General features: G+C 36.6%; 1 protein-coding gene across 1 annotated transcript in view; it reads right to left on the bottom strand.

Moving 5' to 3' along the window:
- The window catches only part of ANGPT1 (angiopoietin 1), a 290,630-nt gene that overhangs the window by 64,610 nt on the left and 198,056 nt on the right, over window positions 1-27,964 (bottom strand). Inside the window, exon 4 of the mRNA XM_020879554.2 lies at window positions 20,159-20,388. Within this exon, the coding sequence (XP_020735213.1) occupies window positions 20,159-20,388 (230 nt within the window). The remainder of the gene's footprint in view (window positions 1-20,158; window positions 20,389-27,964) is intronic.

Here is a 27,964-nt window from a genome sequence, read left to right as displayed (position 1 = left end):
AGAGGATGCACAACACAGGAAGATGTGGTCAAGAGGAATTTAATGGTAAACCCATTTTTCTTTTTTGGGTTAGAGATGGAGAAAATCTTTTCTCTAAAGAAAGAGAAAATTCTTCCTTGTGAAATGTACCACTTCCTGCCCTCCCTTATTTAGTTATATAAGGCAAATACACTCCTTTCCCACTTCTATGCCACTTCCCTTCCCTTTTCTTTACCTCTTCAGGATGATGCAGGTGAAGGTTGTTGTATGGGAAGAGGGAAGTTATTTCACACACATTTTCAATAACAAGGAAAAAAGAAAAACTTAGATATTGTCATATTTTCTGGAAACTAATTTATAAAATGATGTTCAAGCTCTGAATGTAAGTCTTATAACTAGAAAGATGGTTTGAGAAGTCTACCATAAACACAAGTAGTACCTTGAAAAAAGTACAAAGATTTGAGATACACTTTTCAAGAAATGTAATAGAAAAAAAGCCTATTTGAAATGACCAAGGTTTTGATTCAGTAGCATAGAGAACACAGCTGAAGTTAGAAGGCATGCATTTGAATGGCATTAAATAGCTTCACTTTAGTGTCTGCACTCTAGAAGTGGGGGTGAGAACTTGAATAAACATCCTCCCTTGGGTCAGGATTTACCCGTACAAGGGACTACTGGATGAAAGGATGGTGGAAGGAAGGCACTAGCAATTCCACCTGAACCGTTCCTTCATGTCTCACTCTCAGACTGAAGATAGGAAGAAAGAAAAAGGAGATGAGGAGGAGGCAGACAGTAACGGTTGGGTACAATACTATGGACATGTTGTAGTTATGGCACCATATCTGATAGAGATATTTCATTTTCTTGAAATAAAGTCTGGTGTTTTTGAAAAATCAAAACATGTTATTTCTAGAAAGATTAGACTACTTATTTTTACTTACTTACTTATTAGTAACAGAATCCTTGAAATTTTGATCCAGACTACACTTAGAATACTACAGCATTTAAAAACAATTTAAAAGTTTCATTCAGAGCTTACCTTTACATCTGTATAATATTCTATGGTCTGATGACCCCTTCTATAGGAGTAGATCAGTGTTTTGCTTTCCTTTTAATGTATAAAGTGGGGTACTTATGAGGCAAGTATGTGAATTATATAACAGAGTGACTGAATTATAGTAAGTACCAAGAAATGGTAGTGTTATGGTAATAATATCATTGATGGCAACACTATGTTATTTTCTTTTTTATGGAAAAGACAGGCTGTGGAAGACTAGCCAATCTACCACACATGTGGGTGAAGGCTATTGTGTGGGAAGAGGGAAGCTGTTTCACACATATTTTCAATAACACAGAAAAAAAGGAAAAGTTGAGTATGATGGATGTTCAGTGGAGTGGTGGTTGCTACTGTCTTCCATTCTCAAATCCAAATACTGCAGCTGACTAAACGCAGGGAATTTATATTTGACTGGTTACATTTAGGACTATATCGAGTTGGCCCCTCCCTGTCAGAGTTGGGTAACTGGATTATTTCATTGATTGACTACATCAGGTTCTATCACTACTAAGTCAAAGAAACCAGTAATCTAATCTTGCTGTATGTGCACAATCACTCAGTCATGTCTGACTCTTTGCAACCACATGGACTGTAGCCCACTAGGCTCCTCTGTCCATGTGGATTCTCCAGGCAAGAATCCTGGAGTGATTGCCATGCCCTCCTCCAGGGGATCTTCCCAGCCCAAGGACTGAACCCAGGTCTCCTGCATTGCAGGCAGATTCTTTACGGTCTAAGCCACCAGGGAAGCCCAATCTTGCTGTACAATGTAAGCTTTATCTATTAAGAATTAAAAATTATTTCAGATGAAATGATATATGATATGTATACCAATATGCTGCTTGTAGAGACTTTAGTATTATAAATCCATTTTTCATGACTATTTTCTTTGTTAAACATTGGAGAATACAAAATTTAGTGTTATTATTAGATACTGTAAAACTAGAGTAGTAAGCATTTTAAAACATAGAAAGACCATAACAAAGATGAATTAACTGAACAGGATAAATGATCAGAAACAAAGATAAATTTTTGTAGAAGGTCTTGAGATTCAATAGGATGGAAGATAATGCCTGGAGGAATATAAGATAAATGGCAAGAGACAAACATGAAAAACCTGATGGAAGAAGATAAAAGAAGCATCACCTGGACAGAGAAGGGAGGGGTGATCTGGACATATGATATGGTGTTATAGTTTCTGAAAATGCAGTTTAACTTGTTGTAATAATACACTGGTTTAAAGCGTAAATTTTTTAAAAATGATCTATATCTCTAAAAGTTCCTTCTTTGACCACATACTCTTGTATTTCTTCTCCATTCTTTAATTCTTAATGAGTTTGTCTTTCTTTTCAGAGTCTAGATCCCCAGCGTTACTATCTGCCTCCTCCTAATCTCCTTTTTCTTTCTTCTTATCTTTATTCTGAGAGTGAGACATGAAGGAACGGTTCAGGTGGAATTGCTAGTGCCTTCCTTCCACCATCCTTTCATCCAGTAGTCCCTTGTATGGGTAAATCCTGACCTAAGGGAGGATGTTTATTCAAGTTCTCACCCCTACTTCTAGAGTGCAGACACTAAAGTGAAGCTATTTAATACCATTCAAATGATGCTTTCTAACCTCAGCTGTGTTCTCTATGCTGCTAAGCCAAAAACCTTGGTTATTTCTAACAGACTTTTCTTCTATTACATTTCTTGAAAAGTGTATTTCAAATCTTTGTACTTTTTTCAAGACTAAATCTTACTTCTGTCTTCTCTCACTATTTATATGTGACCTTTTCTTAATGCTTTGCTATGAAGATCAAAGGCATTTGAAATAAGTCTCCTTTGCCTATCTTTCCCCTTGCCTTTTTTGTTGACCTCTCTAAGTCCCTTTTCTATTTCTCTACTTGTCCATTCTCCTTCCTCTTCATTGGCCTCTGTTCCTCTCTTCACCTACCAATAGATGTTCCCCCCAACATTCTATTCTTGGATCTCTGTTCCTTTTTAATTTGCTCTTTTTGCAAACTATCTTCTGTGGCTTCAAACTTTTACACAGATTTGTAAGATACAAGCATTTCTGACACCGTGTGTTTGCTGCCCTCATGACTTCCAGATTCACATTTCTACTGTTGAGCAGTTCCTGATACTACTCCAACTTCATTTGTTTAATGTTACCTAATATTTTCTTCAAAACCGATGTTCTCTTCTTCTCTTATTGATCCCACTATATTCCCTCTGTTGTCATCATTAAAAATTAGTAAAAGCCTAAACATAAAATGGGCTTCCCAAGTGGCTCAGTGGTAAAGAATCTGCCTGCCAGTTCAGTAGACACATGTTTGATCCCTGGGTATTTGTGCCTGGGAAATCCCAGGCCTGGCAAGCTACAGTTAATGGTATTGCAAAAGACTAGGACATGACTTAGCAACTAAACAACAAATACAAGACAAGTAGACTGAAGTTTTTAAACTGGTTTCTCAAATAAAAAGACTGCTTCTTACTCCTTCTTAGTTTAACCCATCGTATATTGACAATTTCAGTAAATACTGATTAATCTGCTATTTGCATGACTTTTTCTAGACAATGGAGATACATAGACATAACAAAACCACAATCTGCCCTTAATGTGATCATTGTCTAATGAGAGGAAGGCCCATTTGTAGGTCTTCCATGATATCTCAAAATAGCTATAACCATGGTAGTATCCTCCACGATAGGGAAAACCCAACTCAAGCTTGCTTAAGTAAAAAGATAATTTACTGAATCATGTAACTGAACAATCTAGGATAGAGCTTTAGGGAAAGCATGATCCGGTTTCAGTGTGATCAAGAATTGGTTTCCTTATCTTTTTCTTGACTCACTTGTTGTTGGCTCTCTACCTGGTTACAAGATGGCTAGAAACAGTTTCTCAGTCTAATGTTACCAGTTTAAATATAATACCAAACGCAGATAATGCAGACAATTACTGTTTTGCAGGTAAGCATCAAGTGCATTGACAGTAGGCGCAGAGACTACATGCTATTTCTGACAAGTAGACTTGGGGAACGCTGTTCAGAAGAGGTAACATCTGAATGAATAAAACATGTAAAAAAGCTATCTGAACTAAAATTTAAGAGCTTTACCCATACCAATATCAGTAAATAAATCTAGAAAAGCCTTACAAAGGAATCATTATTCACTCCTTATCTATACAACCAAATCTCTGTGATCTAACAGAGACACAAGCAGGTGCATGTCTGTCTTTCACCAGTCAATATTGAGTCAATAAGCAATATGAGACACTGACTCTAGCAGCTGTTAACTTTATCTGGTCCTTCCCTTTCATTTGCTCAATCAATTTCAATCCAGATGGCATGTCTGCCACCAGGCCAATTTCAAGGAAGAACTGTGAAAGCTAAGGCAGAGGGTCACTTCAATTCAGATGAACCCTCAAGAGAAAACTTCCTGGAATGTGGAACTGGTAATTCTGAATCTCAAAAAACCTAGCAGAGAACACAGAAGACAATTAGCCTTGCTACCAGAGACAATATAAAAAACAGGAGTCCTTGATCCTACTTATTTTCTAAGTTGTTATAAAGGGATCAATTCTTCAATATTTCTTTAAAAATCTTACATGTGGCTAGTTATTCATATTTCTCCAGTATTTAGAAAACATCAGAATGTATGTAGATCACATTATTGGTTTAAGGATATTCCTTGTGGTACATTTTTGGCTATTGGCATTAAAGAGATGGTAGTACTAGGAACTTACTTTAGCCTGTGATTTTCAACATAACAGGTCATTGAAGGTAACTGAACATACAATGAGCAAAACTGCATCTTTGGCAAGGTGCAAACAAGCAAGACTGATGAGATTCTTTACTCCTCAGGTGTGGGGGCATTTTGTGGAAAAGCCATCTGGCCATCTGAAGAAATTCCCTGATATCCTAATTAATTTGAAAGGACTTTTAGAAGTGGGAGAAGGCAATACTTTAAATTTAAAGGGTATAGAAAATTTTTAAAGGTTTGTAGGCAATATTCAATATTTCAATATTTTGTGGGTTAAAAAAAATATTTTGTGGGTGGGTGAGGATGACTTCCCAACGATTTCATAAATATACATCACATATGTATAGCTATATAAACACATAAGATTGTTAAGGTTATAAATTAAAAACTTCAAAATTGGTATCTTATTTCATAAAAGATATATGCATATGAACCTAATATTTGTGGGTTGATATCAGCATGATTGTTTTCAAGCTACAAAAATGCAATTACCTATGGTTAGTCTAATACATATATAATATAAATTGCTATGTCACAAAATAACAAGCATATATTTATAAATACTTTGAAGTCTTCAGTTAAGTAGCTAAAGGCTTCCTTTTAGAGAATCTACTACTCCTTTTACTCACAGTCTGTCTGTTAACTGTGGTATATGGGAACATTTGAATATTTTTTACTTGCTGCATTATACTTTTAATTAAATTTTGTAAAAACACTGTTTTTACTCTCACTTCTTTATATGTAAATATTTTGTAGATGGATAAAATCTTAACTATCATCTTGGTGGAACTTTAATAATTGCGATCAAAGCAATCAGCTTTAATTGAATACTATGTGCTCAACTCTGAATTTCTTGCACTAAGTATGCTTTACATGTTTCATTTCACACTCATAAACATCTTATGAGATGGATTTATTAACATGTCATTTTGTTTGTTTATTTGTTTGTTTTTCCAATTTTTTTAAATTAGTTGGAGGCTAATTACTTTACAACATTGCAGTGGGTTTTGTCATACATTGACATGAATCAGCCATGGATTTACATGTATTCCCCATCCCGGTCCCCCCTCCCACCTCCCTCTCCACCCGATCCCTCTGGGTCTTCCCAGTGCACCAGGCCCGAGCACTTGTCTCATGCATCCAACCTGGGCTGGTGATCTGTTTCACCCTAGATAATATACATGTTTCAATGCTGTTCTCTTGAAACATCCCACCCTCACCTTCTCCCACAGAGTCCACAAGTCTGTTCTATACATCTGTGTCTCTTTTTCTGTTTTGCATATAGGGTTATCGTTACCATCTTTCTAAATTCCATATATATGTGTTAGTATATGTAATGGTCTTTATCTTTCTGGCTTACTTCACTCTGTATAATGGGCTCCAGTTTCATCCATCTCATTAGAACTGATTCAAATGAATTCTTTTTAATGGCTGAGTAATATTCCATGGTGTATATGTACCACAGCTTCCTCATCCATTCATCTGCTGATGGGCATCTAGGTTGCTTCCATGTCCTGGCTATTATAAACAGTGCTGCGATGAACATTGGGGTGCACGTATCTCTATCAGATCTGGTTTCCTCGGTGTGTATGCCCAGAAGTGGGATTGCTGGGTCATATGGCAGTTCTATTTCCAGCTTTTTAAGAAATCTCCACACTGTTTTCCATAGTGGCTGTACTAATTTGCATTCCCACCAACAGTGTAAGAGGGTTCCCTTTTCTCCACACCCTCTCCAGCATTTATTGCTTGTAAAACATGTCATTTTATATATGAGAAAACTGAGGTTTTGAGATGCTAACTTCACCAAAACTACTAAGTAGTAGAAGTCTTCAACTGTAAAACCAAAAATCTTAACTACTTCTTACTGACTTCTAAAGTAATCTCAGACTCAGATAGAACTCTAACACATCATTTGTCACAGGGTGCTCTCCCAGCAGTACTTAACTTCAAGGGTCCCACCTAGGGTCTTAGGTGGGTTATGAATAAGCACATGCCTTAATTATGAATGGGTACAAGTTTGTCTCATGGAAGCAGGAAATATGAAAAGAATGACAGGATGCAGAAATGACAAGAAAGAAGATGAAGATATGTTAAGATAAAGAAAGAAGAGAGGTATAGGTAGCAGAATTTTCCGTGAGATGGGAGCTCTCAGCAGAAATGTGAAGCAGTGATGGCCCTCAACTTCAAAAGCAGTGGGTTAGGAAGTAAGAGGTCCCTGAGTAGTCACACTGAACTTAATAATGTCCATACCCTAAAAGTCATGCTGATCAGGATTTTTTCCCATTCGTTTAATATATTATAAAGCCTAATTACTTGATCCTCCAGCCTACAGACCATTTGCTAGAAGCTACAAGTTTAGAGGAAGGCTGGTTGGGAAGGCTGAGAATGGGCATGTGTGTATTTTTGTGCTCATCTTGAATTAGCCCAAGGAACAATGAGAAAATTGATAATTCAAAGCTCTTTTTGTTCTTATGAGGAAACAATATCAGTTTTTTAAAGTAGGCAAAAATAAGAAATGATAATAGTTTAGGCAGTATATAATATAAGGGATAAATTATATACATTTAAAAAGGCATCATAGTAAAATGGTGCAAATTAATTCATGCTGATGATAATTAACTAAATTATTAGTTAATTATTTAATATTATTTAATATTTAATTTTATTTAATATTCTTACAGGAAAAACAGAGGATGAAAATATTGCACAAAATTTGCCATCATAATATGTTAAAATTTTCTTAAATTTTACTACGTAAAAAGACACATTATTTAAGAATATATTGCTGCTGCTGCTAAATCGCTTCAGTCGTGTCCAACTCTGTGCGACCCCATAGACAGCAGCCCACCAGGCTCCTCTGTCCCTGTGGTTCTCCAGGCAAGAATACTGGAGTGGGTTGCAGGTCCTTCTCCAATGCATGAATGCATGCTAAGTCACTTCAGTCGTATCCGACTCTGTGTGACCCCATGGACAGCAGCCCACCAGGCTCCTCTGTCCACGGGATTCTCTAGGCAAGAATACTGGAGTGGGTTGCCATTTTCTTCTCCATTTAAGAATATATTACTCATTACCTATAATTGTAGGTAAATATATACATTTTAATAATATTGAGACATGCATAATGTACAGAAAAGATTAAATCCATGTGGACATGCATAGTATCCTATGTCATGGGTAGATTGGTAATTTTATGATGTTTTTTCAGTATAGAATAATGAAATGTGAAGTAATTCTATATAATACTATTTTAATTTGATTAGTGTGTTTAAATAAATTTTTGAACACTCTGCTAATATGAGGTGACTCAATGTATATCCAATGCATATTACACTTAGAGCAACTAAGAATAAAAAAATTACTAAAAGTTGAAAATGGATTTACACACAATCTTTGTTTAATCAAATGAGCATTCACTTTTTATAAAATTCATTCCTGTGTTTTCCCTGTAGGCACCCTGATGGGCAGTTACGAGTGCTACATGATCCTTGTTATTTGTTCAGAAGGTCATTTCATTAACAAATATATCTCAGGTGTTTCATGTGTGTTAATTTCCCATGTAATGTTTTCAGTCTGGCTGGAATATACTGATTTTGAACAAAACATTCCTCACGCATGTGGGAAGACTTAAAAGGGTATTTTCTGTGCTCTGAGTAGACAAATAATCAATTTCAGCAAAAGTCATTAGAAATGGACTGAGAGTCCTTGGGCGATGCTATAAACATGGAGAGTAGTTGCCACATGCTTATGAAAATTGACAACAACAACAAACTCCAAAGCCTGTCACTTTGAAGTTTTAAATAAACAAAGGCTGACACCATAGTTGTGTCACTTTGACTCTTGTGGTGAGATACACTTGAACACTACTTTACCAGCCATGATATACATGGGTTTATGCTCTGACTTTGGTTTCCTCAGTCATTACAAGTGACACACCACCAAGAGAAGATGTGGAACAATTGACAGGAGTCATAAACGCACGACTTCGGTGTGTGGTGTTTTCATGGTGAGCAACCTGGCAGCAGCACTGGAACTAGAACTTGGTCGTACTTATTCTCCTCCTTCTAGACCAACATGCCTTGCCCTTTTGACGGCATTTGTCATAGCTGCTCCAAGACACTGGTGAGGAGTCCACCTCAATCTAAGTCCTGGTTCTAGGGACATGGGCTGGATTTATTATGGTTGAGATTTGGTTTACTTGTCCACTTTTCAGTGTGTATGTGAGGCCAAAGCAACTGGCGAAAACTGTCTTTAGGATAAAATCTCCATTTAAAATTAAATCCACAGTTCAGATTCATTGTTTTAAAGGAACTCACATTGGTTATGAAAACAGAAGATTCACACCTAAAAATAATTATGAGTACTTAAAAAGGCACGATAAAATTAGAAGAGGTTTAACTTAAATGGTATTAAATTTACTGATTTATCATAAATGCATGAAAAATGTTCTGATTTATTTATCTATTCTCAGTAGGTCACATAGTATGATTGGTAGTGTGATTCCTTGCCAGAGACAGTCCCACTTAGAATGTGAATACTCAAGCCAGAAGTAGGTTAAGATTGCAATGTACTTAGAAGCAGTCATATTGTTGGTATTCTTTGAAAGAAAGTGAAAGTGAAAGTCGCTCAGTTGTGTCTGACTCTTTGCGACCCCGTGGACTATAGGGAATTCTCCAGGACAGAATACTGGAGTGGGTAGCCTTTCCCTTCTCCAGGGGATCTTCCCAACCCAGGGGTCAAACCCAGGTCTCCCACATTGCAGGCGGATTCTTTACCAGCTGAGCCTCAAGGGAAGCCCAAAGGGTATTCTTTAGTTGAAAATAACTGATGAGCTCCCATAGGAAGCTGAAAATGTTTCATGCAAAGATGGGCACAATAAACAACAGAAATGGTATGGATCTAACAGAGGTAGAAGATATTAAGAAGAGATGGCAAAAATACCCAAGAAGATGGCAAGAAGAACTATACAAAAGAGATCTCAATGACCCAGATAACCACCATAGTGTGAACACTCATCTAGAGTCAGACAGCCTTGAATGTGAAGTCAAACGGGTCTTAGAAAGCATCGCTATGAACAAAGCTAGTAGAGGTGATGGAATTCCAGCTGAGCTATTTCAAATCCTAATAGATGATGCTGTGAAAGTGCTGCACTCAACATGCCAGCAAATTTGGAAAACTCAGCAGTGGCCACAGGACTGGAAAGGTCAGTTTTCACTTCAATCCCAAAGAAAGGCAATGCTAAAGAATGTTCAAACTATCACACAATTGCATTCATTTCACAAGCAGCAAAGTAATGCTTAAAATTCTCCAAGCTATGCTTCAATAGTTTGTGAACCGAGAACCTCCAGATGTTCATGCTAGACTTAGAGAAGGCAGAGGAACCAGAACTCAAATTGAAAACATATGTTAGATCTTAGAAAAAGCAAGAGAATTTCCAGAAAAACATCTGTTTCATTGACTAAGCTAAAGCCTTTGACAGTGTGGATCATAATAAACTGTGAAAAATTATTAAAGAGATGAAAATACCATACTACCTGACTTGCCTCTTGAGAAATCTGTATGCAGGTCAAGAAGCAACAGTTAGAACTGGACATGGAACAACTGACTGGTTCCAAATTGGGAAAAGAGTATGTCAAGGCTGTATATTGCCACTCTCCTTATTTAACTTATATGCAGAGTACATCATGTGAAACACCAGGCTGGTTGAAGAACAAGTCAGAATCAAGATTGCCAGGAGAAATACCAATAATCTCAGATATGCAGATGACATCACCCTACAGCAGAAAGTGAAGAGGAACTACAGAGGATCTTGATGAAAGTGAAAGAAGAGAGTGGAAAAGTTGGCTTAAAACTCAACATTCAGAAAACTAAGATCATGGCATCCAGTCCCATCACTTCATGGGAAATAGATGGTGAAACAATGAAACAGTGAGAGACTTAGTATTTGGGGGCTCCAAAATCACTGCAGATGGCAACTGCAGCCATGAAATTAAAAGATGCTTGCTCCTTGGAAGAAACCTAGATGCTTTATTATAAAGCAGAGACATTACTTTGCCAACAAAGGTCCGTCTAGTCAAACCTATGTTTTTTCCAGTAGCCATGTATGTATGTGAGAGTTGGACCATAGAGAAGGCCGAGGACCAAAGAATCGATACTTTCTAACTGTGGTGTTGGAGAAGACTCTTGAGAGTCCCTTGGACTGCAAGGAGATCCAATCAGGCAATCCTAAAGGAAATCAGTCCTGAATATTCATTGGAAGGGCTGATGCTGAAGCTGAAGTTCCAGTACTTTGGCCACCTGATACAAAGAGCAGACTCATTAGAAAAAAACCCTGATCCTGGGAGATTGGAGGCAAGAAGCGAAGGGGATGACAGAGGATGAGACAGTTGGATGGCATTACCGACTCAGTGCACATGGGTTTGAGTAGGCTCTGAGAGATGGTGAAGGACAGGGAAGCTGGGCATGCCACAGCCCATGGCGTCACAGAGTCAGACACGACTGAGTGACTGAACAACAACAACAACATTAAAGACTCTTTGCATTTGACTTTTAGAAAAATCTTCTGCTAAAAAAATCAATATTTTGTTTATAGATAGTTAAACCTAACTGTTTAATTGCAACATTTTTCAGGGTTTATTTTGTCCCCCTTAAAGCTTAAGTGGCTTTCCAGGTGGCGCTAGTGGTAAAGAACCTGCCTACCAATTCAGGAGATGTAGGAACCGCCAAGGGTTTGATCCCTGGGTTGGAAAGATCCCCGGGAGTAGGGAACAGGAACACACTCCAGTATTCTTGCCTGGACCATCCCATGGACAGAGGAGACTGACAGACTATAGTCCAAGTTTTGAAAAGAGACAGACATGACTGAAGTGACTCAGCACCTAAACAAAGTATATGAGATTTTTTGACAAAGGTTTCACTCTATGGTTGCTGTGATGCATGAATACTGAATGATGTTAACAGAATATTTTTCCTTACTTTCTGAGTTATTATAGGTGCTATTTGGCTTAGTATAAAGTATCACAGCTTATTTGTAACTGGTATCCACTGACCCATTTTGTCCCTGGACTTGAGGGAAAAAACTTGAATTTGACACGAGTATGGATGAATCCAGGAAATGATTTAGTTAAAATTCTATTAAAAATATTTTGTGCTTCTTTGTTTTAGCCAACCAGGCCATTAAAGCACAAGAGAAGAAGGAATGGAGTTTGTTCATAGCAATGTTAGAACATCAAGGCAACACTTCTTTCATGGCCTTTCACCCTTGTAACTTCCAGGCCCAGCTGGAGTTGAGGGATACCCCTTTGCACTTGAGAGTTTGTTTTCTGAAACTGAAACTCTAATTCCAAAAGAGAATTAACCACAAAATTTCAAATTTCCCCCAAAAGATGTGATTTAGTAATAGTTCATGGGAGAGGTCAAGGACTGTATTATTTCTTATTCTGTTATCATTATTTTGGCTATCTTCTATTCACACAATTTTTTTAACAGAAATTATGACTTTTCAAAAGGCTGATAACATGCTCCACCAAAAAGGAGAAACATACCATTTCCAAAAATAAATAGTCACTTTCCCCTTAAGCCATTAGGTTTTGTGAAAGGAAGTGCTAGAAGTGTGGTTCATTTTAAGGAAATTGTAAATGTTTGACATGTAATTTTCTGTCAAGATAAAGCATTCCCCTCGTTAAATGGAAACAAGTGCTCACTGTAGTGTTCAGCAGATGACTTCCTGTATTTTTCTTTCTCTTTCTACCTAATGTTAAATTGTGCATTACAAGTAGTTAACGAGAAACCAAATAGTTTACTAAGTCAATAAAAATGATATTTTCTATTTTTATCAATGTTTATATGAGTGACATTCAAAAAGTTTTAATTTCCTCCCATCGCTTGTGATGTTTTTAAGAGTCATTCTTAACTCAAGGGACTTGCAGGAGTTCAAGCTGTCTCATCCCTTGACTGAATGATTTACTTCACAAACTCAATAGACACTGCACGGGAGGTAAATTCCTTTCAGATGGTAGAATTATTCTGAGAACAGAGCCAACCAAATGTCCCCTCAGCACTGCAAAGGAAGCAAATGCCTCATTTCCCCTTTTCAGAAGACCAGAAGCCTGAAAATAATGATCAAACGTTCCGTACCATTGCAATCAGCCCCTGGGAAAGACACATTAAACCAAATAATTGAGATCACTTAAAAATTTGTAGTATCAGTCATTATCTCTTTCAGATGATATGAAAGAAACTTTTAAAATGAACTCCAAGAGAAACTTCTAATGATTTGAAATTTTTATACTTCATATTAAAGAGCTAAGCATATAAATATGCTCCTGTCTCTTGGTATTTATTTTTAAGTTTCTTTTTATTCCTCTCTAGCCTGTGTGCCTATCGACCTGAAGCTGCGATCCACCCTTTCACATTCAACACTTCGGATGGGGCTGGACAACATTTTGAGGCTTCCCTCATGGCTCAGTGGTAAAGAGTCTGCCTGCAATGCAGGAGCCGCAGGAGATGTGGGTTCTATCCCCAGGTGGGGAAGATCCCCTGGAGGAGGAAATGGCAGACCACTGCAATAAGCATTCTCACCCGGAGAATCCCATGGACAGAGGAACCTGGCGAGCTACAGTCCACAGGGTCACTAAGAGTGGGACCTGACTGAAGCGACAGCATGAGCATGAGACAACATTTTCTGCTTTTACTTCATCTTACTCATTTTAGTCTTCAGTCTGTGCGATTGAGCTCTACAGTTCATTCAAACTCTCCCTACGGAAGGTGACATCCCAGTTCCAAAGTTCACTTCAGTCTGTTTTTTGTTTGAACTTTCTGCTTTTTTGTCACTAAAATAGACCCTACATAACAGTCTTTTCTCTCTGCTTACAACCACTATTTTGGTCTCCTTCTAATCTGTCCCTTAGAGAACTCCCAATTTTCTGTATTTGATTTACATTCTTATTATTTTAAAAGGAGTTCTAATATATTATGTAATTTCTGTATTTTATGGATTTCTGTAATTTACTCTGTAAATCCTCTGAAATTGCACACAGATTTGTGCCAAAGTATTTGCACTAAGTAAAGGTAGGCTAGTTTTTTTTTAATCAGATTCTTGAATGGATTTATAATCCCCAAATTGTTTTGTCACTGCTTTATACACACGTTCAATGATTCCATTGAACAGCATGGCTTTACCAACTGTCTCCTCTGAGGACACACCAATCTATATGGTCATCAGGATTTTACTACTGAACTCCAGATTCATACCCCTACCTTCAATAGTCACTTCAGTCCATATGCTCAAACTAAATCTTGCCTTCTAAGCCTGTTTCTTTTCTCATGTTGTTGATTTGAAGAAATATCGTCAAAATTAGTCAACACAGAATTTCTAATATATTTGAGTTTACTTCTAAATAAGTGGTTATCTCTTGTTGATTCTAACTCTTTGTTCACAAAATTTCCCTCTAGTTGCCTTTCCATTTTCCCTGGTTTGATCCTGACCTCATTATTTCTCTCCTAGAAGATCCTTTCAAGAACCTGATGAAAACCATCAATATACCTTTTCTCTCAATCATAGTATAGTGGATAATGTTCTGAATCAAGAACTAGACTGTGGGTTCAAATCTCAGCCTTCTCACTTGCTAGCAGTGTAATATTTAAAAATTATTTACCTTTATATGCTTAATTTCATCAGATAAGGCTAATAAGAGCACTTAGTTTACAGAGTTGTTGTCAGAATTAAATGAATTAATATATGCAAGGGGCTAAGAAGATTGGCTCATACTCTCTAAGTATTTGTTAATATTTTAATAAATGGCAAAACATCCATCTGGTCCCTCCATTTCCAGACTTGTCAACTTAACAATGTGTTGTTCCTATACTGTGACTTGGGGTGATTTTTCTAAAATGATAATATCATTATTATTCTTATATACTGACAATGACTTCTTATTGTTTTCAAAGGAAAAAAAAAACCACACAGCTTCTTTGATCTCCTTCTGTTTATCTTTCTAACTTCATCTTTCATTGTTCTCCTGCCTTCAATTCTGAGAAATAGGTTGTGCATTTAGGTGTACACCCACCACCCATTTTGATGACTCCTGGTAAATATACATATTGTTTATGCTCTCTGGATACCCTCTGTTTTCTTCAATTTGAAGACTTAGTCACTGTCTCCTCATTAGAACCATCCTGCCTATGTTTTAATCCTGGATCGACACAATAACAGTATGAGGGAACTACTGATAGTTTGTGGAATTTATAAAATGGGGCTAACCACAGTAGTTCCCTCACACTGTTATTGTGAGGACTAAGTTAATACACATAAAGCTTAATCAATGCCTAAATCATAATAAGGATTCAACAAAAGCCTTAAGAAGACTCTACAGATGCTGGATTCTGCCCTCATTCCTCTGTCTCTATCATGATTCTAGTATTCTTCCCATGAGTTTCACTAGTCCCCTGGCACCCTGGCCTCATGTCTAGCAGATATTTATGAAATATAACTGTCTGTTTACCTATCTCTTTCCCCACCAAATTCTAGTTTTCTTGAAGCCACAGACAGTATATTTTCTCTCTCCCTAGTGGTCTGAACAGTACCTGGCATGTTACAGGAACTCAGCAAATATTTGTTAAATAAAAATAGATGGATATCTTTATCCTCAGAAGAGAATTTGAAGCAAAAGAGTTGCTGTATAACTATTTAATGAATGAATGACAAGTTTATAAATCATATCTTGGTATCACAGGAGTACATTCTAAACTGATTTGGACAGTAAGAAAATCAGTCAGTGTAATTTTACGATGGAGCCTAAATACTATTTTCTGTATTTTTTCTTTCTTATTTTTTATGATTTGTTAATAATTAGATTCTTGGTCACATAATATCATGTTTGTCTGGTGTGTTCAAGGTACATGATGATATTTCAATCATCTCTGAACAGAGGTGACTGCTGGATGTTGATAGTCACAGTACCTGATTATCCTCCCCCAAAGAATTCTAAACGTTGCTTCCATGCTATTATCAATGTAAACTATTTAATTCCCAGAATAACTTGAATTGCCAAAAACCTGAAGCAATCAACTAAGCTTTGACACTATGATAACATTGAGAGCAATATTTATTTCTTCAGTGGTAATGTTTCTAAGAATAAATGCAACCAAGTGTTTGCAGACAAAGATTAAACAAAAATAAATGTGTTACTCAGAAATCTTACAAAATAGACACAATTCAGTTTGCAATGACTATTTGCCTAAGATACTACTATTGCCTGTTAAGACAACAAGAGAAAGGTTTGCTGAACGATTTTAGATGAGTTTAAGTGTTTTAGTAAAAAAAATGAAAGTAAAAAAAAATACTACATACATTTGATGCTATGAGTTTTATACAAACCTCTCTTAATTCTTACTCACTAGGAATTGAATATCATGATTCCATTTTAGTGATTTGGAAACTGAAGTTAAAAAGAAGGGACTTGGATGACTGTTAACAGTCAGACACACTAGAGCGCTGTATTCAGACATTTTCTGTGAAAGAAATTTACTTATAACTAGCACTTAATAAATTTTCATTTAGTTGAATTTTTCACTTGGAAGAAAAGGAAGGAACTAATGTTTAATGAATCAAATATGTCACATACTTTTATCTTAAAATGAAGTATCTAATTTAATGCTCTATTATTGTGAAGTAGATATAATTATCCTACACAGGAAATGATTAGCATGCTCAGTCCTATCTGACTCTTTGTCACCCGATTACTGTAGCCCACTAGACCCTCTGTTATGGGATTTTCCTGGCAAGAATACTGAAGTGTGCTGCCATTTCCTCCTCCAGGGGATATTCCCTACCTGGGGATCGAACCTGTGTCTCCTGCTTCTCCTGCATTGCAGATGAATTCTTTACCACTGTGCCACTAGGGAAACCCCTAAATAATTAAACAGCTTCATAAAGATTAAATTTGTTGCCAATGACAGGAAAAAACTCAGTAGAAATTTTTTCTTTTGCTTTGTAGTACTATATTCAGGCTGTATCCATAAATGACTGACTTAGTCAAGTTAGAGTGAGAAGACCCTTAGGTCAATTAAAATTTTTGGCTTTTTGGATTATGACACAGATTTTTTGAAACTCAGAAGACTACTCTTTGCACATTTTTTTTTGAAATACACATTTTAGAAAAGTGGTGCATTTATTGTAATGAATGGATTTAAGCTTATTTACATATATTTATTTTTAAAGATAGAATATTTGTGTATAATCTTTGATAAATAACAAATTTACTTGATAAATGAATTTCTGGTCTTAAGAAGGAAAATATTTTACTCATATGTTTTAAAATTAGAATGAAATAAGTTTGTTTCAGTAACCGATATTTAATCTAGTGGACTTCCCTGGTGGTTCAGATGGTAAGGTATCCACCTGCAATGCAGGAGACATTGGTTTGATCCCTGGGGTAGGAAGATCCCCTGGAGGATGGTATGGCAACCCCCTCCAATGTCCAGAGAATCCCATGGACAGAGGAGCCTGGCGGGCTACAGCCCATGGAGTTGTAAAGAGTCGGACACGACTAAAGCAATTTAGCACACATGCATTTAATCTACTATTATGCAAAGTTATTTATTTAAAGTTTTAAATTCACTGTAACTAAATGCTATGGTGCCAGTGAAAATGAAGTAAAATCTTTGTAGAAAACTTAGAGACACATTCCATTTTTGTGTCTCATGAATTCTTAAATCACCAAATATTTAGTAAAATACTTAACTGTGGGACTAGAGAAGAAAAAAAAAATAACAGGAAGCAAATAAAATCTATGGTTATGAGAGCATGGGCTTCCCTGATAGCTCAGCTGGTAAAGAATCCACCTGCAATGCAGGAAACCCTGGTTTGATTCCTGGGTCAGGAAGATCCCCTGGAGAAGCGATAGGCTACCCACTCCAGTATTCTTGTGCTTCCCTGTTGCTCAGCTGGTAAAGAGTCTGCCTGCAATGCAGGAGACCTGGGTTCGATCCCTGGGTTGGGAAGATACCCTGGAGAAGGGAAAGGCTACCCACTCCAGTATTCTGGCCTGGAGAATTCCATGGACTATACAGTCCATGGGATCACAAAGAGTCAGACACAACCGAGTGACTTTCACTATTTGGGCTTCCCTTGTGGCTCAGCTGGTAAAGAATATGCCCGCAATGATCCCTGGGTTGACAAGATCCCCTGGAGAAGGGAAAGGCTACCCATTCCAGTATTCTGGCCTAGAGAATTCCATAGACAGTCCAGGGGGTTGCAAAGAGTCAAACACGATTGAGCGACTTTCACACACTATAAGAGCATAGAATCCATCGGATAATAGCTCAATATGCTTACATTGTGTGTGTGTGTGAAAGTCGGATTACAAAATATAGTTAAATAGGCTTTGTTTTACAATTTAATCATTAAAAATAAAATAAATGTCTACAGGTATGAAGTATTAGACAATTTCTGTCTCCCTTTGTAGTGTCACTTAGTTGTGTCCGACTTTGAAATCTCACAATCTGTAACCCACCAGACTCCTCTGTCCATGGGATTTCCCAGGCAAGAATATTGGAGTGGGTTACCACTTAATTCTCCAGTTATTTTTTGGATATGCTCTATAATAGAATAGGCATAGTTACTTTTCTCATATGCTGAGTGATGCTGTGGGTAGCATCTATCAGGAGTGCCATTGTAATTGTTCAATAAATTACATTTCTTGAACAGATGTTTGATTCCTGATGTTGCACCCAAAGACCAAAGCGAGCCAGGAATTTTAATTTTGAAGTCACCCTCCTGCCTGCGAAAGTTTAAAGACATATTTATTGGACAAGTACTTAGAAAAGAAGTGAAACTATGATAAGTAGGCAGACATATGAGCTTTGTGGGAATCACCAGGGCTTGATATTTCTAACATCATAAAAAAAAAAAGAACTACTCAACTCCATGTGCATTACGTTTCAGGGTGATAAGAAAAATATGTTTTCAATTTTTCCCCTAATGTATTCAGTTCAATATGAGAATAGCTATGTCTCATATTAATACTTAATTTCTAAATACTCATGAGCTCTATTAAAATTCTCTGGCAAAATTCTATCATGTTTTCCTTCCAGTGGACTCTAACTCAAGGTTTTGGCAGGCTCTGACTGATTAGCAGGTTTTTTCCTTCTCAATCACATTTCTGAGCACACACAAATGGAGCCCTGGGAACTCACTGTTTAAAAAATATTCTTCACAAAGTATATTAAGGACTTGTTTAGACTATCTAAAGGAGATAGAACTGAAGGTAATGGAGTGTAATAGAGAAATGCTAAATGTCTTTAAAACAAGATCACTTAAAATGGAGTTATCCTCTGTATTCATATCTATACATGAGACTATGGAACTGAGCTATTTTTAATATAGCTCAAGTCCACTGTTAAAGGAGCTTCCAATTATGTACGTTGCATATGAGCACTGAATCATTACATGAAAGGTCACATAAACTACAGCTTAATGACAACCATGACCTTCAGATGCAAGTGGTGTTTTCTTTCATTCTTCACCATTTACACGTCCATGTTCACTCACAGAAAGGCCAATTAGTGAGCAGAACTATAGAAGCTCCAAACTTTGAAGAGTTCTCCTGAGGCTCAGGTGAGGTTCTGCTTGAAGTGAACAAGTATACACAGAAGCATTTATTCAATAATTGATGGGTGGGAAGGTGGACAGATGGATGGATGTCTTCTAAAGAGACACAGGCCTACAATATTTCCAGTGACTAAATGGCTCCAGATATTCCGGTGGGTATTAAAATTTTGTACTTTCACTATCATGAAGACAGCCCAGAATAAGTTTGTTCATATGCCCTGGTTAGGTCTTCTCCATACAGGACCACATAAATCATCCTAAAACAGACTTTTAATAACAAATATTTCTTCTTCTTCATAATAGTTATTAGGAACTTCTGTACCTCTTTCCCTCTGCAGGTAACTCTTCCCTCTCCTCCACTGCAAAAGAAATAGTTTTAAAATGGGAATGCTCCTGAAACTCTTCTAAGTAATCTGAACTAATCTTTAATAGTGTCTAAATTCTGTCCTGTATAGTTCAGTGTCTAACACTACAGTGCTAAATATTTATCCATGAGAACATAATAGATTTTATTTAAAGTCAAAAAGGCCAATAAAAAATGAGAAATTAGAAAGATATGGTGAATTCAAGAATTCAAGCTTATGAAAAATTTCTCTGAAGTTAAGAACGTGGGAAAATTGTCAGTGCAAACTTCATTAAATGCTTCTAAGAATAAAGTTCTTTTGCTGCTTCTATACTAGCCATCAATGCAACTTAGAAAGTTATATTGGATATTTACTTGCTCTATATTAAACAAAATATTTACTATAGCCAAAGTAAGGAAGAATTCTCACTACCTTCTTTAGTGCAGAGGTGGACAAGGTTATGCACTGTGTCCATCAGCTCCAGCTGCTGCTTCTGAAGCACACTGTTATTGGTGGTGGCTCTGTTCAATTGCTTCTCCAGTTCCTGGATTATATATGTTTGACGAGTAACCAAGCCTTGAAGATTCTCTTTCTCTTCCTTTAAGGTGTCCAATTCTTCCTTGTGCTTTCCCTCCATTTCAAAGATTTTGTGTTCTAATAAACTATGAAGAAGTGAAGATAAGATTTAGTTTTAAAATGCCATAACAAACATGATTCAACTAGTTCCTGAGTTTATTTACTATAAGAAATTTCAGTTAGGTATTTCACCATGGAAATATTTATTAAGTGATTGACTCAGAAAAAGTATATACATATAAATGCATTTACACATAAATATATATTTAATAGGAGTGACATTATATAGCATTTGAAATGAAGAATTATTAGATCAGTTATTGTTAGAGTGATGTTTGTTTCCTAAATGTAATTTATTTCTTGGGATGTATCTTATATCCAGGGTAGCTAACTTGGACCCTGCCTGGAGAAATTATAGCATAATTTTCATTAAAGAAATGGATCTAATAAGAAATAGAAGGAGTAGTTCAGAAAAAACTTTGAACAAACTATAGAAACTATTTTTTATTTACTTTGGTTCATTCATTTGGGATTTTCAAAACATTAACAGGGATTACATTTCACGAGGAATAGCATATTGATGCAGAAACCAGAGGACCAGAAACTAAGCTATGTAAAGTCACAGTGAATTACATTTCTTGGGATTTTTGATACCCGGTCCTGTATTGTAACCACTAGCTTACTTTATCTTTCAGTCAAAGCTTCAAGATAAGGGCTAAAAGCATAACAAATTTCCAAATCACTGAATAATTGGTTCCAAAAAGGAAGATAATGTTGCTGATGGGATGGTCTTACAAAAGGACTTGGGAAGCTTTGCTTGGAGTGATGCAGTCCTCAACCAAGAACGTTCCTTCTTTCAGAACTCTTCACAGGATACTCCCTTTGCATATTGCACATTAAAAATAATAGAAAATGCAGAAGCACTGTTGGATGCTAGCAACTGACTGGAAATAAGAAGCACTTACATTTTATAGAGTGTATAAGGTACTAGTATTCCTCAGAGAAGAGCCTCATTCACTTTTCTCAGTTTCATTCACAGAAGGTTCAACCAGTCCTTCGTTTACAAGGTGTTATTCAAATGTAACATACCAGACTGGGTATTTAATTTACCTTGGAGAAATGTAGCACTGAATCATTCCTATACGTTTTCAAAAAGGGGACACTAGGGAGTGTTCTAAACTTAATACTTAAGTCATAAAATAGAGATTGTTTGAAGAGCCAAATTTTCCAACTCCCTGTAGTAAGGGATGAGCTGGAATATTTGACTGTCCATAACACAGATTAAGAAGTGTGGAGAGACCTGCACATGGTAATTCCAGATCTTTGCTGACAAACTTATCCTTCAAGAAAATGTGGAACATGAAAGGAAAGCTGAGCATTGAACTAAGCCTGAAAAACACTGCAATGCTCCTTACTAATTTACAACACCTTTGGTAGCATGCCCCGAAAACTTCACATTGAGACCCATTGACACAGCTCTGTGACTTTTGCAAGCTAAGAAGATCCACTTGTCTATTTTGAGTTGCTTTACATTCTGTAGGACCGTGAAAGGATCTCTGTCCTGACCAGCCATTAAGCAGACTCAGTTGAATAGACCTTGGGTATAATGATTTGGGAAAATGTGAAGGTCATTTTTATTTATTAAAGCATTTAGGTATGATTTGTTGCATTTTAGTCTTTTCTTCTGTGTCAGTAACTTGCTGCTGGAAAAGTTAGTAGCTAAAAAGCAAACAAAATCAAATAATACCAAATACCTTTTTTATTGGTTAAAATGTTTATCCCATCCACTGCTAAGTGATTTGTATGCTTGCTATGCATGTCAGAGGAGGTTTTCTCTGTGACTGGTAATTTTTGGCCTTTTGATCTGAGAATTAACCACAATAGATGCCTTAGCTCATTCTCACTTTACTTTTTAATTATTTTTGTTTCTCTTCCTAGGGTAATGATCAGATGTTAAATGCCTATAAAATCAACTCCATGAACTTATGCAAAATTTTTGTTCAAATTCACAAGAGTTACAGTATACTACCAAGAAACCTTAACTGTAATGAAAAGAGCAACATTTGGAAGTATAGTCATGAAATACTAGATAAAAATTCTGAATTATCATTTTGTCCCTGAAATAAGATGATCACTGGCTTTTAAGTTTTCTTAATTAGTAGGTAACATTCTGATTTGGACAATACTATGCTATAGTTGCAAAGAGTTGACTCATTGGAAAAGACCCTGATGCTGGGAGAGATTGGGGGCAGGAGGAGAAGGGGACGACAGAGGATGAGATGGCTGGATGGCGTCACCGACTCGATGGACATGAGTTTGAGTAAGCTCTGGGAGTTGGTGATGGTCAGGAAGGCCTGGCGTGCTGCAATTAATGGGGTCGCAGAGAGTCAGACATGACTGAGCAACTGAACTGAACTGAACTGAACTGATGTTATAGTTATAATTTGCGTTTATTAATTGCTGAGTGCCAATGTAAAATATAAAATGACACTATTCCCACTATAACCATTTATTTTCAGAGAGAAATGGAGGAAAAAAACTCAAATGAAAGAAAAAAGCAGCTACAAGAAACTTCTGTTTCCGACATAATACATTTTTTGCATCCATGTTTTCCCACTTTCTACTTTTGAAGCGTTCTTTTTTCCAGAAGACATATACTAAAAGGTGGCTATTAACTGAAATGTCAAGATGTCAGTAAAGGAGTTTTTGTTCTATTTTGATTTTCAGAATGTTTTGGAAGGAGCTGAGAATGGAAAGTTGATCAAAGAAATCCCAGTGCCAAAGGAAAAAATTCTGAACTCTGGCTTGTGTAAGAAAAAGTCTGTACTTCCCAAGTAAGGAGTACACACTTAGCATGTTGGAACAAAATGTTAATTTTCATAATTCACCAAACAATCTTAATGCACCATGTCTACCAGGTATTAAAAGACATCAACATAGCCTATCATTTTAAAATACAAATTCATGTAAAGTAAAGAAGGGATGCTCAGGGAAGAAATTTGCTTTGCATCACAGACATCTCACAGGATTGAGAATGAAATATGTGCATTAAAAATCATGTGCATAAAAACTATAAGCAAATTTGGAACACGTCACATTGTTTCACAAATGGCATGTCTTAGCACCTAACTATCTCTTCAAGTCATTTTCTTATCTCATTTCTTCACTTGGATTCTCTTTAATAGCTTTTATTCTATAGTATTTCTCTATTAACTTTATCTACTAAAGATACCCTTTACATTAATGACAATTTTTAGACTTCTTCAGGCAAAATTGTTATCTTTTTGATACCATTCATCCCCTCCCTTCCACCTCTTCATATTTGGCTTCCAAAAATACCATCTTCTTTTCTTCAATAATTCTCATCCATTAGTTATTATCTACTTGGGAAGTTAGCCCTTCCTCACTATTTCCAAACTGGCTTGAATCCAAAACTTTTCTGCCAGAAAATATTCATATACTATCTCTACTTACTAATTATATTGTTGTAATACACCATTTTTGTTGTAGAGCATTAAAATATCCCATATCTTTTTATTCTTAAAGTGAAATAGTGATACAGAGTGAGAAGATGTTACAAGGCCCAGTTTTAGGTAAAACTCTATAAATACCTTGTGTAAAATTGTGCAAACACTGTATCAGAACCAAAATAAAAAGCCAACTCTTCTAACTGGTCAGACTAGAAAGCTGCCCATGACAACCCACTGTTATGAAAACTAGCTTTAGAGTCCCATCTCTTTGATTTAGTATAACATAATCTCTATCTACTTCCACATACTTACATTATAACAGTCAAGAATTAAGGCATCAACTTAATATCCCTTTACTATTTGCTGCTCTCTATCTGGTTATTTTTGGGAGCTTGTCTTTCACAATATTTCAACCCATTCATCTTTTCCATGTATATTAAAAAGAATACATTTGAATCAGTTCTAATGAGATGGATGAAACTGGAGCCCACTATACAGAGTGAAATAAGCCAAAAAGATAAATATCAATACAGTATACTAATGCATATATATGGAATTTAAAAAGATGGTAACGATAACCCTATATGCAGGACAGAAAAAGAGACACAGAAAAAAGTCTGTATAGAACAGACTTTTGGACTCTGTGGGAGAAGGAGAGGGTGGGATGATCTGAGAGAAGAGCATTGAAACATGTATGTTATCAAGTATGAAACAGATCACCAGCCCAGGTTGGATGCATGAGACAAGTGTTCAGGGCTGGTGCACTGGGAAGACCCAAAGGGATGGGATGGGGAGGGAGGTGGGAGGGGGGATCCGGATGGGGAACACATGTAAATCCATGGCTCATTCTTGTCAATGTATGGCAAAAACCACTACAATATTGTAAAGTAATTAGCGTCCAACTAATAAAAATAAATGGAAAAAAAAAGCTATGTATAAAAACAAAATTTCTTTGCCAAGCGAGCCATTAAAAAAATCTTCAGTGAGATTTTCTTTCTGCCTTAAACCCCCTGCCATTAAATTTAATTTTCTTACTCAATATATTGATTACATCCCATTTTGTCATGAGGTCTTTTATTGGTCCTCTTACATTTTCCCTATCTGGTTAAGTTGGGAGAGGCCAACTCAGTTGGGCACGGACACTTTTATATATAAAAGTTGATCTGAAGAACATGATAGTTTCACTGTCCTAAATTCAATAGGCAAAGTAGTCATATTTTCCCAGATGATGGCCTTTAGCAACAAATTTAGTTTAGGTTTAAATGCATAATTTGAAACCTGGATGTTAATTCCAAAGTCCAGTGCACTGTTTTTTAGAGTACATGCAGTATATTTTTATCCAGCTCTGTTCAGTTGCTCAGTTGTGTCTAACTCTTTGCAACCCCATGGGCTGCAGCAAGCAGCAAGGCAGTCTTTCCTGTCCATCACCAACTCCCGGAGCTTGCTCAAACTCATGTCCATCAAGTCTATGATGCCATCCAATGATTTCATTCTCTGTTGTCCCCTTCTCCTCCTGCCTTCAATCTTTCCCAGCATCAGGGTCTTTTCCAATGAGTCAGTTCTTAGCATCAGGTGGCCAAAGTATTAGAGCTTCAGCTTCAGCATCAGTCTTTCCAATGAATATTTAGGACTGATTTCCTTTAGGACTGATGGGTTGGATCTCCTTGTAGTCCAAGGGACTCTCAAGAGTCTTCTCTAAAATCACAGTTCAAAAGCATCAATTCTTCAGCACTCAGTTTTCTTTATAGTCCAACTCTCACATCCACGTATGATTACTGGAAAAACCATAGCTTTGACTAGAGGGACCTTTGTTGGCAAAGTTATGTCTGCTTTTTAATATGCTATCTAAGTTGGTCATAACTTTTCTTCCAAGGAGCAAGTGTCTTTTAATTTCATGGCTGCAGTCACCATCTGCAGTGATTTTGGGGCCCCAAAAAATAGTCTGTCACTGTTTCCATTGTTTCCCCATCTATTTGCCATGAAGTGATGGGACCAGATGCCATGATCTTAGTTTTCTGAATGTTGAGTTTTAAGCCAACTTTTTCACTCTCCTTTTTCACTTTTATCAAGAGGCTCTTTAGTTCTTCTTTGCTTTCTGCCATAAGGGTGGTGTAATCTGCATATCTGAGGTTATTCATATTTCTTCCGGCAGTCATGATTCTGGCTTGTGCTTCATCCAGCCCGGCATTTCTCATGATGTACTCTGCATATAAGTTAAATAAGCAGGGTGACAATATACAGCCTTGACATACTCCTTTCCCTATTTGGAACCAGTCTGTTATTCCATGTCTAGTTGTAACTGTTGCTTCCTGACCTGCACACATATTTCTCAAGAGGCAGGTAAGGTGGTGTGGTATTCCCATCTCTTGAAGAATTTTCCAGAGTTTGTTGTGATCCACACAGTGAAAGTCTTTGACGTACTCAATAAAACAGAAGTAGATGTTTTTCTGGAACTCTCTTGCTTTTTCAATGATCCAGCGACTATTGGCAATTTGATCTCTGGCTCCTCTGCCTTTTCTAAATCCAGCTTGAACATCTGGAAGTTCATGGTTCATGTACTTCTGAAGCCTGCTTGAAGAACTTTGAGCATTACTTTGCTAGTGTGTGAGATGAGTCCATTTATGCGGTAGTTTGAACATTCTTTGGCATTGCCTTTCTTTGGGATTGGGATGAAAACTGACCTTTTCCAGTCCTGTGGCCACTGCTGACAATATTTTTATTTTTATTAGGCATTCTATAGTTAAGAGCTCTATGTCAAGTTTTGGGGAAGTCTAAATTAAATAAATAGTTTATTATGATGCATCCCTTAGAATTGGTATTCCATGGAACTACAATGTATGGAAAGTGAGAGCTGCTCAGTCGTGTCCAACTCTTTGCGACCCCATAGACTATATAGTCCATAGAATTCTCCAGGCCAGAATACTGGAGTGGGTAGCCTTTCCCTTCTCCAGGGGATCTTCCCAACCCAGGGACTGAATCCAGGACTTCTGCATTGCAGGTAGACTCTTTACCAGTTGAGCCACAAGGAAAACTGTGTGCTTATATCTATTCAAATTGAACTTGAAATTCAAAGACTTTCCTCATAGGATTTTTAGTACTTCCTGTTTCTCTCCTTTCTAGAAACACTTTGAGAAGAGACATACAAAAAATTTTGGCATTCAAGTTCTAGTTTGAGGCAGAGGTACACTTCAATGAAGAATAAAATAAACTAAATACTCTAGATCTTTAACTTCAGTAAAAGGTTCTAATTGAGTGTGTACAAAGCCCTATTTGACATTTTTGGTTGACTTTTCCTCCTAATTTTCACAGTCTGCCTCCTCCAACATATCTCATGGAAAACATTGGCATTTCAAATCATTGAACATATCTTGAAACTTTCACAGAAAAAGTTTGCCCTTTCAAACTGTTTCCTACAATAGAGTTCTTAACACAGCAGCAACTGAATTCACAGTATTGACAGTTACTTAAGTTCTGTGTGTAAATATAGCCCTCAAACAAGGAGGTAGATGTCAGTAATAAAGAAACCTTCTCAGTTTCATCTGCCTGAATCTCCTCAGAGTTGTTTCAATTTTTAAATCATTTTTAATCTGTATGTTGCTTACATGTGTTGCAAATATGGTTTTTAAAGAATGGTCTTTCCACCCCCATATTCAAACAAGGGCATACTAAGTTCAGGTTAAATTTATATTGAATTTTCTAACTTGAATGTAGTAAATTGTTTCTTAAAATACAAAGTTAAATATTTATGTAATTCAAATGTGGAACAGAAGCACAGAACACAGGGAAACATCAGCAAATAACCTTTTTAAAGTTTGAGACAGATAAGAATAAGCTAAATATTCAGTGGAAGCCAGAAGCTGAGAAGAAAAAAAAATACATATACAACCTCATAACACTAAAAGTTCTTCCTAAAAAATAGGTTGAAAAATAAACAAATTAGAGAAAATATTTGTGATATATACTACAAAATTTTAATATCCATTAAGGAACTTACATAAGGAGTTAATGATATTAAAGGCACAATCCAATAAAAAATGAGAAACATACATGAATAGTCTAGTCCCAGAAGAAGAATCCAAATGGTCAATAACCAGGAAAGATGTACAATATAAGCTCTTAGGTAAACAAGGTTAATAAAATGGATAGCAAAGTTTGAGGAAATTAGAAAGCCCATGAATACTTGGGGAGAATG

This window comes from Odocoileus virginianus, chromosome 15 (genome assembly GCF_023699985.2).
Source record: "Odocoileus virginianus isolate 20LAN1187 ecotype Illinois chromosome 15, Ovbor_1.2, whole genome shotgun sequence".
In the NCBI taxonomy this organism is placed as follows: domain Eukaryota; kingdom Metazoa; phylum Chordata; class Mammalia; order Artiodactyla; family Cervidae; genus Odocoileus; species Odocoileus virginianus.
The sequence above is the reverse complement of the archived record's forward strand: the minus strand, read 5'-3'. Positions and strand labels throughout refer to the sequence as shown.